General features: G+C 46.7%; 1 protein-coding gene across 1 annotated transcript in view; it reads right to left on the bottom strand.

Annotated features, from left to right (window-relative positions):
• Window positions 1–14,535, bottom strand: part of DOCK2 (dedicator of cytokinesis 2) — a 435,458-nt gene that overhangs the window by 31,229 nt on the left and 389,694 nt on the right. Inside the window, exons 37-41 of the mRNA XM_025388691.1 lie at window positions 10,992–11,082; window positions 10,000–10,119; window positions 6,274–6,363; window positions 4,570–4,674; window positions 1,743–1,884 (exon numbers count right to left, since the gene is read on the bottom strand). Coding sequence (XP_025244476.1) covers window positions 1,743–1,884; window positions 4,570–4,674; window positions 6,274–6,363; window positions 10,000–10,119; window positions 10,992–11,082 — 548 coding nt within the window. The remainder of the gene's footprint in view (window positions 1–1,742; window positions 1,885–4,569; window positions 4,675–6,273; window positions 6,364–9,999; window positions 10,120–10,991; window positions 11,083–14,535) is intronic.

Below are 14,535 nucleotides of genomic sequence, written 5' to 3'. Positions count from 1 at the left end.
TGAGCAGACCAGCCATGCAACCTGTTAACCCCATTTTAAACGCTGTAACTTAATTTGTGCTAAAGGGTGCAATGCTGGGAGCTAGGCTGAGTTAATGCTCTCCCTGGCTCAGCAGTTGGCCGTATTCTTGCATTTATATGCTCCCTACCATGCGAATCCTGTCTGTTGCCCAACACCAGCTGCTGGCCTGCTAAACACCATGCTTGGCCGCACTGGCACTCACTTATACTGCACCCTAGCATCACCCCATGTGACTTCTGTGTACTGTGTACTCCAAGCGAGCTGGCTGCTTCTCTGCCTCCTTCCTCCCTTTCTCTATTTATTTATTTCTTTTCTTCTTTCCTCTTTCTGTGTTGTTTCCTTTTTATTTCTATTAATCAACAAATATTTACTGGGAGTCCCTTTGTACCAGGCACCAGGGAGAGGGGGACTTAACTGCAGCGAGCAAGCCAGGGCAAGCATCTTCCCTCATGGAGCTTACATTCTAGCTCACCTCCATGCATGTTTAAAAAGAGCCAGAGATAAAGGCAAATTGAGACAGATTTTCCAAGGAAAACGGAGCTTAAGATACCAGGGTCATGAAGAGTTCAGAAAGGCCACATTTGACAATAGAAAAACCATGGCAGGCCTCTTCCAGGTGACGCCAAGCTAGGGTCTGATAGGTAAGAGACAGCTAGTCATGTAAGGAGCTGAGGAAGGGCACCCCAAGCAGAGGGAACAGAGAATATGAATGCTCAGAGGCGGCAACAAGCTGGGCACATCACAGGAACAGAAACAAGACCACTGTGGTCAGAGGGATGTGATAAAGGGAAAGAAGGATGGGGAGTGATGACGCCGAACAGGCAGGCAGGGGTCAGATCATGGATGGCCTTGCAGGCCTTGCTTAGCAGTTTTGATTTTATTATGATGGCAATGTGACATCATTTCAGTTCGTGGAGACTGCTATGCTCCTTACGGCCTAAGGCCTCTGCACAGAAGCATCCCTCCTTCTGTCTGGGATATTCTCCCCACCTCCTGCTAAGCTTTGGTTGTTTGTCATCTCAAACGTCACCTTCCTCAAGGATGCCTTCTCTCCTTTCCCAACCACAGTACTCTGCATGGCTTCCTCGAGGCACAGATTATATTTTTGTAAATAAATATGGAATAGTGCAGTTAGTCACTTAACGCCTCTTTTAGTTGCTACACTGTAAGCTCCCTGAACGTAGGACCATTTTGTGAATGAAAATCTCCAGTCCCTTGCACCTTGCTTAGCATAGAGTAAGGGCTTGAGAGTATTCAATATAAGAATGAATGAGTGAGTGAGTGAATTAATCAATGCATACAACATTTGCGATGTATTGAGATGGGTTCTTTGGATCTTATCTCGAATATTTACTGGGAGTCACTCTGTACCAGGCACCATGGGAGATGGGAACTTACTGCAGAGAGCAAGCCAGAGCAAGCGTCTTTCCTCACGGAGTTGACATTCTAGCTCACATTCATGCACTTTTTAAAAAGCACCAAAGATAAGAGGAAATGGAGACAAAATTTCCAAACCAAACAGAGCTCGAGATACCAGGATCATGAAGAGACCAGAAAAGGATCCAAAGAACATGGATCCAAAGAACATGTTGCATGTTCCTGCGACACGGCACCATTGCAATGATTCTGGCAGCAGCTCTGAGCTCTAAGGTGGGTCTTTGTGGGCTGCAGCCCCGGCAGGGCTGCTCAGGTCTGGCCCATTGGGCATTCTCCAAGGATACACTGGCCTGGAGCATTCTTCACATCATCTCCCGGGGCAGAGGTGGTGTTCATCTTCTCAGCATTGGGGAACTGGGTCATCAGCTGCATCTGGAAATCTTCTCTTCGCTCATACTCCTTCCCGCGGTAGATGAACACTTTGTTCTGCAGAGAAAGGATGCTCATTAGAGATTTGGGGACCCAGGTGTGAAGAAAGGGGCCAAGCAAAGCTGGGGAGCTTGTAAAATGACCACAGTCTATGGGGACCTCCAGTGCATCGCTCTCCTCTTGGTTTCCCTACAGGGGGAAAGGAAGAGCTCAACCTCACTGACCTAGCAGAGGCCATCACTACTCTAAAGAGTCTAGAGGAAGGGAAGATCATGGATGCTGAGAACTTTCTTCTTACCATCCTATGTACAGCTTCCAGAATAATTACTCACTCAGGTTTCACTGTGTCACACCCACTCTCCTTTATACATGGCCACAACATTTCCCCGTTGCCTGTAATGGGCCATGTGGGCTAGACCTGTGGGCTGGAAGGACTCAGCTTTCATATCCTCATCACCTGGCTTCTAGCTCTAAGCCTGTGAAAACACACTCTTTATCCTTCCTGATCATGTTCGTCTCTTACAGACCAGTGATTCTCAACTAAAGGTGATGTCCCCCAAGGGACATCGGCAGTATCTGGAAACATTTTTTGGTTGTCACAACTGAGAGTGGGGGATGCTACTAGAACCTTCGGGGTAGAGGCTAGGGATGCTGCTAACATCCTACAATGCACAGCACAGCCCCACAATGAAGAATTTTCAGGCCCAAAATATCAATAGTGCTGAGGTTGAGAAACTCTGCTCTAGACATCTGTGCCATCCATACTGCCTAAAATGGCCCCTAAGTTCTTCTATCCAAACACACATCTGTCATTTATCTCTACATATCAGTGTTTCCAAACCTAGCTGATTGTCCAAGGAGCCTAGAAGACTTTTAAAAATTCAGATTCCCAGTTGGGCGTGGTGGCTCACTCCTGTAATCCCAGCACTTTGGTAGGCCAAGACAGGCGGATCATGAGGTCAAGAGATAGAGACCATCCTGGCCAACATGGTGAAACCCTGTCTCTACTAAAAATACAAAAATTAACTGGGCGTGGTGGTGCGTGCCTGAAGTCCCAGCTACTTGGGAGCCTGAGGCAGGATAATAGCTTGAACCCGGGAGGCAGAGGTTGCAGTGAGCTGAGATCAAGCCACTGCACTACAGCCTGGGCGACACAGCAAGACTCCGTTTCAAAAAAAAAAAAGAAAAGAAAAGAAAAACATTCAGATGCCCAGGGCCCACGCCAGACCTGCTGAAATGGAATCTGTGGGAGTGGGGCCCAGGAGTCTGCACTTTAACAAGTTCCCCAGGGGATTCTGATGTACAGCCAGGTGTGGGAAGCTGCCTCTACTTCCTCCATGAAGCCTGCACCCCTCTCTGCAGCTCATGGCAGTCACTCCTGCAGGCCCACTCTCACCTCCACATTGATTGTTGACCAATAACTGTGAGTGATTTATCTCCTTGACTAGACTAAATCAAGTGAGGTTGGAGACCAGATTTGCCATTTCTGTTGTATTTCCCTCACCCCAGAATTGAACCATAGACTCCCAGACTGAAGGAAGCCTACTGGTGATCTAATCCAATTCATCACATGATGGGTAGATAAGCCACTAGAGCAGCGGTTCAGAAACTGTGCTCCAGGGACACCTGAGGGTCCCAAGACCCTCTCAGGAACCACAAGATCACACTGTTTTCACAATAACATGAAAGCTGTTATTTATCCTTTTCATTCTCATTCTCCCATGAGGGTACAAAGGAGCTTTCCAAGGCTGCGAGATGTGTGATCGCAACAGATTGCAGAAGCAGACATGAGAATCTAGATGTCTTAAGTCAGACATTAAAGAGATTTGCAGAAATGTGAAGCCATCTCGTGATTTTCACTGATTTTTTTTTATTGGAAAATAGAGGTATTTTTCCCAAAATTGCAGTTTATGTTAACATGTAATGGGTCTATTATTGCTATTTTAATTTTTTTTAATTTTACTTATTTTTTGAGACAGGGTCTCTCTTTCTTACCCAGGCTGGATGGAGTGCAGTGGCTCCATCATGACTCACTGTAGCCTCAGCCTTCTGGGTTCAAGTAATCCTCCTGTCTCAGGCCCCAAATAGCTGGGATTATAGGTGTGCATCACCACGCCCAGCTAATTTTTGTATTTTTTGTAGAGACAGGGTTTCTACCTAGGCTGGTCTTGAACTCCTGAGCTCAAGTAATCTGCCCACTTCAGCCTCCCAAAGTGCTGGGATTACAGGCATCAGCCACCATGCCTGGACCATTTTTGTATTTTCAAATACATGAACACTTTAAAAAACATTTTCTTAGTTTTAATTTCTCATGTGGTAAATGTAGATAGAGATTATCTTTATACACACAAGTTCTTTGGGGTCCTCAATCATTTTTAAAAGAGAAAGAAGGTTCTGAAACCAAAAGGTCTGAGAATGACTGCTCTACAGTAACTCCTGGCAGCAAACCTCTGCCAGCAAACGTCCTCCAGCCACTCTTTGAACATCTCATTCCAGTACAGGAAATTCACTACCTCACGAGGCAGCTGTAGTTGCTGTGTAGTTAAAGAAACACAGTAGATGAGAGATGTTGGTGATTAGGATGGGAGCATTGACTGGGGAGTCTCCTGGGGATGGGGGCAGCACTCAGACAGAGAAGAGCACCGCTTCTGAGCACAAGCAAATCCTCAAAGCATAGAGGGACCGCTGAGATGCCGAGGCCCCAGGGCTCTCGCCTGGTGTCCAAGTCACCCCCAAACTCACCCGCAGGAAGGAGGGGAATCCCTGTCCGTAGTATCCAACAGCAAAGTAGTCTGGTTTGGGCCTGAGGATTTTCATGATGCTTTCATAGAATTTTGCCTGCTGGATCTAAAGGAAGAAAACAAGGTTTGTTGCAACACAGATGTGTATCAAAGGCACATTCAACTCCAAGAGGCCTTAGTGAAGACATTATTATACCAGAACCAATGAGCCATGTGCACATATTTGTATATCTGTGCTATGTCTATAATCACAATAGTAATAGCTACATTTACAGTATACCAGGGACTGTGTTAATCACTCTACCTGCACTAGCGTGGTTACTTGAATCATCCTTGTAGTAATCCCATGAGTATCTCCATTTTGCAGATAAAGAAATGGTATCTCATAAAGCAGCCAGTAAGTATGGAGCTGAACCCAGTAAGCTGCATCCAGGGTTCCCATCATTGCATCTCTGCTCCCACCTCCATGCACACTTGGGCATGGATTTGTGAGGCTAGGGAATGAATAAATGTCCCCGGATACAGATGTTTTCCTGTTTTCCTGTGCATGTATACCTAAGACATTTCATCTATTCTAAGAGGTGTGTGTTTTCCATATTTTAACATCTCTGGAAACAGTCTGAATCTTACTTTACACCTAATGGCATCTTATAACTGCAGTTGGCTCTGAAGGAATCATGACACGGCACAATAAAAAGAATGATGTATGATCGATGGCATCTTCCATTTGATACAATCTGGAAGATACATGTGGATCTAGACAGATGCCTGTGTGATGTGGACTCTGTGCAGGCAAGTACACATACATTAGTGTGTGTCTGAATGTATCCTCTGTGTGTGTGTGTGTGTGTGTGTGTGTCTTGGGCATAGGCATTATAGGCATTGGCAAACATCTACGTGGAGGTACACGTGGGGTAGGTATCAGGTGTCTCTTGGTGTGTGTATTTGCATATCATCTTACAAACAGTGAAAACAGTTAACAGCTCAGTTGTTTTTAACAAGATCACCATACCTTCCCCCCACCAAAAGCTATCAATCCTTTTCTAACATTCTGACTCTGTAAGTCGCTGGCCTGGCCTCTCTAAATGGGCTAAGAGGGTCCCTGGGGTCCTGCTGCTCAGGCAGCCAGAAAATATGTGGGGAGTGTGGGTGAGAGGGAAGCAGCCAAAAAGTTCTGCATTTCCCTGCAGAGTCCAACTCCCCGCCAAACCCAGGCTTCTGCAGTACAAGCAGGATCAGCTGGGCTGGCTTCCCCTGCTCTCCACTTCCCCCACCAAATCGTGAGCATCGATGCTAATGGGAGTAACCAGATGGGGAGCATTTTAACGTGATTTATCTGTTAATCAGAAAGCACAAATTTGTGTTTTTATTTAATTGGTTTAGTGATTTGTGGAACTTTTACTGCAAATGTAGCACAGCGTTTATTGGGGCTGTGGCGGTGGCGGCAGTTGCAGCCCCACGCAGGTACTCAAAGCTCCCTCTGAGACGCTGTCACCGAAGCATTTCCCCACGACATCTCTCTTTGGAAATACTCCGAACGGGAAGCGAGATGCTCAGTACAGCCTCGCTCAGGTCCTCCTTCCATTCATTTTCTATTTCCCCAACCCCGCCTGGCCCTCATCACCATCTCCCTAGGATCTTGGGTGAGCTGAGGCCCTGAGCACCCAGGCTGCAGGGCATTCAGCCTTCCCAGGGGATGCCTTACCAGGTTCTGGCTGAGCAGCTCATAGTCAAAGATCTCCATCTCGTACTGTTCCGCCAACTCCTTGCACAGACTGATGGCCTCTTCCCACATCTACAGGAAGGTCACAGGGACAAAGGTGAGGCAGCACCTCCAGGTTTGCAGAGCCCTTGCTGAGGAAGGGACCCTGGCTTAGCTGTGCTTCCTGGGACTGAGTGGAAACCTCGCTCTGATCCAGACCCACCCCCCATTCAGAGGGATTGGGGGGCTTCCTAGAGAGGACGACCTTCCTCTGGCCTCTCACCCGAGTTTCTTGATAAATAATTGAGCAGGCACAGATGAGGCTAAACCCTTTAATTACGCGCTCTCTGATTCTTCACAACCACTCTGAGAGGTAACTGACACCATCTTCATTGTCCAGGTTAGAAACAGAGGTTCAGAGAGGCCTGGCAACCTGTCCCGGGTCAAACGTCTCACTAAAAGCAGAGTCGGGATGCAAGCCTCCGTGTGTGTCTCCAGGGTCTTGCTCTTCAGTCCTTGCCTCCCACATGCTCGTGTTTAGTGAATGAAACCTTTGATTCCCTCACCTCCTCAGAGAAGTATTGGCCCCCTTTTCCAAAGATAAATGGTTCACAGAGAAGTGAACAAGGTGGCCCAAGGTCAGAGTTTCCAGGGACAAAGTTGGGGCCAGGCCCCAGTTCTCCTGATATGCAGTCCTGGGATTCTTCAACTCTGCCAATCCTGACGCTTTTTACTGGGATTATTTGACGTGTGGAAGTAAGGAGTCAGGTAGCATAGAGGTGGGAGGGGTGGTGCTAGAGTATTAAAAAAAATTAAGACTTTTTATCCCTAAACACAGTGGATACTTCTCTTCTCTGTCTTAGACAAGAGTCAATAGATCACGTCACTCTCTTAGACCGAAGGAGGTCAGGATGGTCTGCAGAGTCAGGGGAGATGCAGGGCGGACCGGAGGCTGGCAATCTCAAGGGATACCCATTACATTTCACCTTCAGTTTAAAATGGAAAATGCACCTAAATGGAGAAGCTGGGGGAGGTAGGAGGAGGAGAGAGGGGAGGTTGCCAATATGCAGTGTGAGCTGTGTAGCAAAAGTGCTCTCTCTGCATCCAAGCATAAAAATAAATAAAACCAAGTGCCGAGTGGAGACGCCATGGCTGTAAACCCACGGACAGCTTAGCAAGCAGCATAAAAATGCTTTATGTGCTAGGAGGAGGAACCAAGTGTACGGGCCAGGCTGAGGTTTTCTCTTCACCCTGAACCAGAAGGTGGGGGTAATCCCCCTGGGCTGAGGCCAGGGGACTGTTGGGCTCAAGTATAGGTCTTTGTCTACTTGTCACTGTAATATGAACAGGGAGAAGAAAGGCTCTCCCCATGGGTTAAGAAATCACTAAGAGACCAGGGAAGCGGTGGGGCAGGAAGTCAGGTGCCTGGGATTTCCTCCCAGTTCTGCCTGTGTGGCCACTGGGACCTCTGATAGTCACTGATTTCTCTGAGTCTTACACATTCATTTTTAAGCACACGCTGGGTTCTGGGCATGGTGTGGTGTGCAGTAACGAAACAGATATAAAGATGGACAAGACAGACTCTGCTCTCATGGAACATAACTGGACAAAGTATATACATCAATAGATGAAATCGTTTGGTTTTGAGCAATTTAGAGGAGTCCGTCGGGTGATAGCAAGATGAACTTATGAGTAGAAAGCCAGCATGTGTGCCTGGAGCAATGAGCCTCCCTGAGGAGGTATGGGGAAGGAAAGCTGACGGGGTGCTGAGGAGTTTGGGCTTCCTTCTAGAAGCTTTCATAGCAGCGGCTTTCAGGGTAAGCTGTACCCATCTGCTCCCTCCTCTCTGCTCCCAAAGTACTTTGGCACCACCCTGTTCCCTTGCCTTTTTCCCTGTCATTGCATAATGCCAAAGAGCAATGCAAAAGAGATTATTATTGGCATGTCTGTTTTGCCCACTAGACAGTAAGTTCTTTGAGGCTGGGGATCATGCCTTTTTCCTCTCTGCTCAGCACAGAGTGCGCTGAATTGAATATCTTGCTGAGGACAAAGCTCAACATGTACTTTTAGGCTCTCACACTGCAACCTACTTAATCAGCTGATAAACAAATAGTAAGCTCTGACTTGACACCCAGCAGGGCAGGAGGTTCAAGGGATGGCAGCATCTCTGCCCTCAAGAGGCTTATAATTGTAAATTATGAAAACAGTGCTCTCCAACTGCTTGAGTCTTGGGAATTTATAAGCCCTTCCACAGACATTACCTCATTTTATCTTTCCAGAAAAGGTAGTGGGATCCGACTAAGACAGATGCAATAAACTACAGCGACAGGACAGGCCCAAATTAAGTGCTAAATTACGTCCTGATAAACTGTAAGAGGTCTTGCAATGCAGAGGAGAGGGAGGGCTGCAGGTAAGCCAGAGGACTCAAGAAAGGCTTGAGAGAGGAAGTGGTGGAGTAGGGTAATGATGACGATTACTGACATTTCACCAGCTATTACCATGCACTAGGTCCTACGCCAGGTGCTCTACCTGCATTTTCTCACTCTATTTCATAGCACAACTAGAAAGAAGGTACTATTAGCATTTCACTGTTATGGGTGGGGATTGGAGTCTCTTAGGTCAAGGGAAGGGTAGGTGGTAAAGAAACAAGGATTGCAGCTGGGTCATCTGGCCCCAGAGCTTGAGCGTGTGGCCACCGATCTATGTTCTCTATAGGGTGCATGGAAGTTTTGGGGCTGGTACTTCCTGAAGGTCCACCAGAGGCTGGAGCTGGGCAACAGCTGGTCTGGCCAATCTCCTGACCAAATACAACCAAGCATCCTTGCTGTTTAAAGATCAAGGATGACAGTGCATGTCATTCATCCATTCAGTTCATTCATTTATGAATGCCCAGTGATTAGAACAGAACCTAGGACACAGGCCTACATATTCACTGGGGACTTCCTAGGTTCTGTCCTAGTCACTGGGCATTTAGCAGTGGACAAGTCAAGTCTCTGATCTCATGGCATTCTAAATTGGGGAGCCAGAAAATAAACAAGTAAAAGGAAAATGAACAAGATGATGTCTCATAGGAACAAGTGCTTTGAAGAAGCCATAAGGGTAACCTGGTGCAGAGATGCTGCTGGTTTGTCTAGTGGTGGTCAGGGAAGGCCTCCTTAGCATGTGGCATCTGAGTGAATCCCAGCCAGCCTTCCAGTGGGCAGCTATGGTAGAGGAATGCTTCCAGCTGGGAAAAGCAAGTACAAAGCCCCTGAGTTTGAAAAGAGCTTGGCATAGAGCACGTGAGCAAGAGGGACCCCAGCAGGGATGAAATGAGAGAGGCAGCCAGGGCACAGCTCATGGGGAGCCTCATGGGCCATGGAAGGGATTGTGTACTTTGTTTTAAGTAGATTGGGGGAGCCATTAAGAAATTGCGAGCAGGGGAATGGCATAATCCAATCTATGTTTTATGATCATCCTCTCTTCTCTATGGAGGATGATATGTTGGGGGTAGTAGAGGAAGCAAGAAAATTGTGTAGGATCCATTGCAGTGCCCAGGTGAGCCATGTTGGTGCCTTACATGGAGGTGGAAGGAATGGAGATGCAGAGGAAGTGGAGAGAAGTGATCAGAGTTAGGATTTGGAGGGATATCTGACAGAGCTGAGGATAGATTGGATATAGGGTATGGGAGAGAACCACCCTTCCAGTGGCCAGGTTCCCCACAGAGAGAGGGCGGCAGGGACAGATTACCTTTCCTTTGTCAAAGTAGCCTATGATGATCTCATAGAGCGTCTCCTTGAGCTGCCGGTGTGTCTGGGGGTGTTGCTGGCCCGTCTGCATGACCTGTGATGCACACTGCTCATCCGACCACTGCAAAGAGAAGACACGGGAAGTCACACAGGGCCAGAGGCTGCCGAGAGCAGGTATCTTCCCAGGATTAAAGGCAGGAACCGCCCTCCCCACACCCTGTCCTTTCGGTCTCTCTTCCTTTCTTGAACTCAGCTTACTTCTGGAAACTTGGGGTACCACTGGAGAGGCTGCCTTTTTGAGGCATGAGTACCCAGGATATTTGGAAGTTGCCCTCCAGGCAGCACTAATGTCCCAAGTTCCAAAACAGACAAATGAGGGGACGTGAAATATTAAAACCACAGTGATTAGGAGTCCGATGAAGCCCTGCAAACGCCCTCCCCTCTGCTAGCTTCCCCGGGCCTGTCCTGGGTGCCAGTGGTCAGTCAGAGAGATGCTGGGCTGCAATTTCCACTTGTGAAGCCTCCTGATTTTTGTTGAGTTGCATTTATCTTACTCTTTGTTGGCTCTCTGTGTGCGCTTTGTAGGGATTTACTTCGAATCCCTAAGAAACATGTCCCCAGCTCTCCCAAAGCCAAAGGAAATCATTCTGATTTTTTTGCCAGCTACAGCTAAGTTCTCAACAGAAGGCATAGCAGCTCAGTGGGCATGCCAATGATTTACTGTTAATAGCAGTTTAGATATTATATAAAACTGCAAAACATATCTTGGAGGGGTGTTGTTGTTGCTAAATGTAAAGATCACTCAAAACCACATGTGATCAGGGAAGCAGTGCAAAAAGTACCCTGCCAGCTCAAGAGTTTGGAGACACAGAGCAAAACAACATGTATTTGGATTATTATTCTTTTTTTTTTTTTTCTTTTTTCACTCTTCGACTTGCTGTGAGGCCCTGTCAGGATCCCAGAATAAATGCCCTTCACCCAAAGTGACAGTACCTTGAGAAGCCAAGTGTGGAGAAGGAGCGTATAGGCAGCCTCTGTGTAATTGTCACAGTCCAGGTGAAGATCACGGAGTTTGTACAGGTACCTGTTTGAGGGAAAATATGCTGAGCTACCAGGCACAGTGACAAGGAGACACCTGGCAGGGACAAGCAGAAGCCCAGAGAACAACTGGGTACCTCTCTGGGTGGCAAGAAAGTCCTCCTTCCTGGATAACCAGCCCTTTGTGTGGGTGATAATGACAGCACCTAGTGTGTGTTGGGTACTTAGTGCATTCCAGGTACTGTGCTAAGTATTTTAAATTTCTTAGGTTACTTAATCTTTATGACAACCCTGTGAGATGAGTCTCAGGAATTCCTATTTTCAGATGAGAGAACCATGGCCTGGACAAGTTAGGTGCCATCCCAGATAACATGCAACTTGATAATGAATGTTCTGGCCAATGCAATATGACAAGCAAGAGAAATAAACAAAGGAGAGAGAGACAATTTATCTAGAGTTCTGTGCTAATAAACAGAAGAGTCAGGACATGATCCCTACTCTTAATCATTGTATCATTGCAGGAGTATGAACAAGCCACAGCAGCTGTAAGGGACAGTTCCCACCCCTTGAGCTGTCAGTAGGAAGAGTTAGCTATTTGACTGCAGTCACATTTTAACTTCCTGTCCCTTTGAAAAGTGAGATCCCAGTTATGAACCATGAGACGGCAATATAACTGAGGGGTACTGAGGATGGGAACAAGGACAAAGGCAGGGTGCTTTGAAAAATTCTTAGATAACTGATTCATAATAGGTATTAAGGAGTGAATTAATTTCTCTGTGCCTTAGTTTGCTCATCTGTAAAATGGCAACACTCACAGAACTTATCTATAAAGTAACTGGGCATATAAAGGGCCAAGGAGACCATGTGTGTCTTACAAAAGGCTCAATACATGACAGCTCGCATCGCTGCTAAGAAATGCAAGTATGCTCTGAAAGTGATTAGCCTGTAGCTGGCACTGAGCAGCGGCAGCTGTTATCTATTATCACTGTGAACTAGATTCCTCTACAAAACATTCTCTCCTGCCACCGTTGGAAACAGAATCCAGAGGCAATGAACCACTGTACTGGTGACTTGCATATCATTAGGAGGATTTATTTAAACCCAACTCTATGTAATGTGGTGAGGGGAGATGCTGATTTCTTCCTGGGAGAGGAGAGGCAGGGAATGCCTGCCATGGTGCCAGCATTCCACCCTGACACACGGTCTCACACCAGGCAACACAGGATTTCTCGGGCATCTCCACTCAACGCATGTCTCAGTGCTCAGGTTTATGTTCCTTTCGAGAAAAACGCTTTCTGCATGAAGCTCACCAAAGGAGCAGCGAATGTTCAGGGTTCCTGGCCACATAAAACGGGCCAGTGGGTCAAATGTAAGCCGCCTGAAATCAGGGTAGGGACCGCCAAAGATTTTGAGGTGAGGAATGGTCACCTAGTGGTGATTTGATAGCCGCTGTGCTAGGATGCCTTGTCAGTATTTTGTTCATTCACTTATTCTTTCAGCAAAGCTGTACTGGGCATCCAGGCTATTCCAGGCCTTAGAGATAAGCAGTGACAAAAGCAGGCACTGTTCTCAGGGTTTGGGATTTAAAGTCTAGGAGAAGAGACAGGCATGAATCAAATCATCAGATACGTAACTGCAAGAACACAGCGATGATATGTGTTGTGAAGGAGTGGTCTATGGTACTAGGAGAGCAGCCTTTATCCAGGTGGGGAGAAGAGAGGCTTCTAGAAAGGTTCCCATGGCAGAACAGTTGATCTGAAGGGGAAGGGGATGAGTTGGGAGAGCTTCCCAGGCAGAAACATTCATTCGTTCGTTCATTCATTCATTCATTCAACAAATGGGTGTTTTATTATCATGTATTTTTATCAATTCATCATTCCAACAATGCTATTAAAATGAGAAAACTGAGATCCAGGTTAAAAGAGCCAGAGCCAGAAGCAGATTTCAGGCTCAGTGATTTCTGCTTTCACAGATGCAGCCTTTCCACTCTCCTCCCGCCTAATGTTCTGCTAATCAGAGTTAACCGTGAAATTGCACATGACCTCCATGTAGAGAGTTTGGAATTTAGAAACATCTGTGTGTGCATACATAGCTTAATTCTGCCTTATCTCCTCCTGCCCATCCTCCATGCCTCAGACCCCTAGATGGCTGAGTTCAAAAAACTTGGGGAGAGCAGCCCAGGGGAGAGCTTCCTTGCTACTTTCAACTCCTCCTTTGGCACCCTCTCCTCTTCCTTGTTAACTCAAGGGTCTGACGATCTGCTGCAGAACCCAAAAGAAGACACCCTAATAAAAAGAAGACATCCCTCAACCAGGGATACAAAACTCAAGCACCTCCAGGTGCCAGGTGCTTGAGTGAGGTGGGCGGGGAGTAGCACAGTAGGGAATAGAGATGATGTCATGACGACAATGTTCCAGCCGTGTCCAGAATGGCTGCCACCACCCAGTTCGGCTAACAGTCATCAGAATAGGACGAGGACCCAGTGTTGTCACGCCTTCTGAGTTTTCCAGGAGAAAAAGGAAATTTTGATTTTTATGTAAAATCTCCAGATTTTTAAATTTTGGCAGCCAATTAAAAATGTTTTTAAATATTCTGCCTGCCAAACAGAACAGATTTTCAGACTATACCCTGTTTGCAGTCTAGACAAATATGGTTTTCCTAGATTACTACGGGCCTTAAATTTCCAAAGCTTGTGGAGGTCTGGGATTTGCCGTCTGTGTTTCTAAAATGAGAAGGGGAGAAACAAGGTTGGATGGAGGAAACCATGGGGCAGCCATATTACTTACAGTACTTCATTTAATCATCAAAACAGAAGGCAGGATGGAAACATTCTACAGGTAGGAAAACCTCAACCCAGAAAGATGAATTTATCCAAGGTTACAGAAAACGCGAGGCAGGGACTGAGGTCCTTCAGACCCTAAAGCTTTGTCCTGCTACAATAAGGTATGACTAATGATGTTATAAATATCCCAAACTCAGGACAACCTGTAAAATTATTTTTTCTCCAAATGATAGCTCCTATTTCTGGAGTAATGCTAAACTAGGTACCTAGATATATCTGCCATAATAGCAGAGTGAGTGTAGACTTGAAGTCTCTGCCCTCTGACAGAATGTGACAAAAGCCCTGTAAATACCTTACTCCTCAATCTTCTGGTTGACTCTACCTCAAGGGCTCCAGTCTCATAAGGATGTGCATAAAGGTGTATGTTCAAGAATTTTGTTGTTGTGGCCGGGCGCAGTGGCTCATGCCTGTGATCCCAGCACTTTGAGAGGCCAAGGTGGGCAGATCACCTGAGGTTGGGAGTTCGAGACCAGACTGGCCAACATGGTGAAACCTCATCTCTACTAAAAATACAAAATTAGCCAGGTGTGCTGGTGCATACCTATAATCCCAGCTACTCAGGAGGCTGAGATAGGAGAATCCCTTGAACCCAGGAGGCAGAGGCTGCAGTGAGCTGAATTGGCACCACTGCACTCTAGCCTGGGCAACAAGAGCGAA

This window comes from Theropithecus gelada, chromosome 6 (assembly GCF_003255815.1).
Source record: "Theropithecus gelada isolate Dixy chromosome 6, Tgel_1.0, whole genome shotgun sequence".
Taxonomy (NCBI): domain Eukaryota; kingdom Metazoa; phylum Chordata; class Mammalia; order Primates; family Cercopithecidae; genus Theropithecus; species Theropithecus gelada.
Note: the sequence above shows the minus strand (reverse complement) of the source record. Positions and strands in the feature narration are given on the sequence as shown.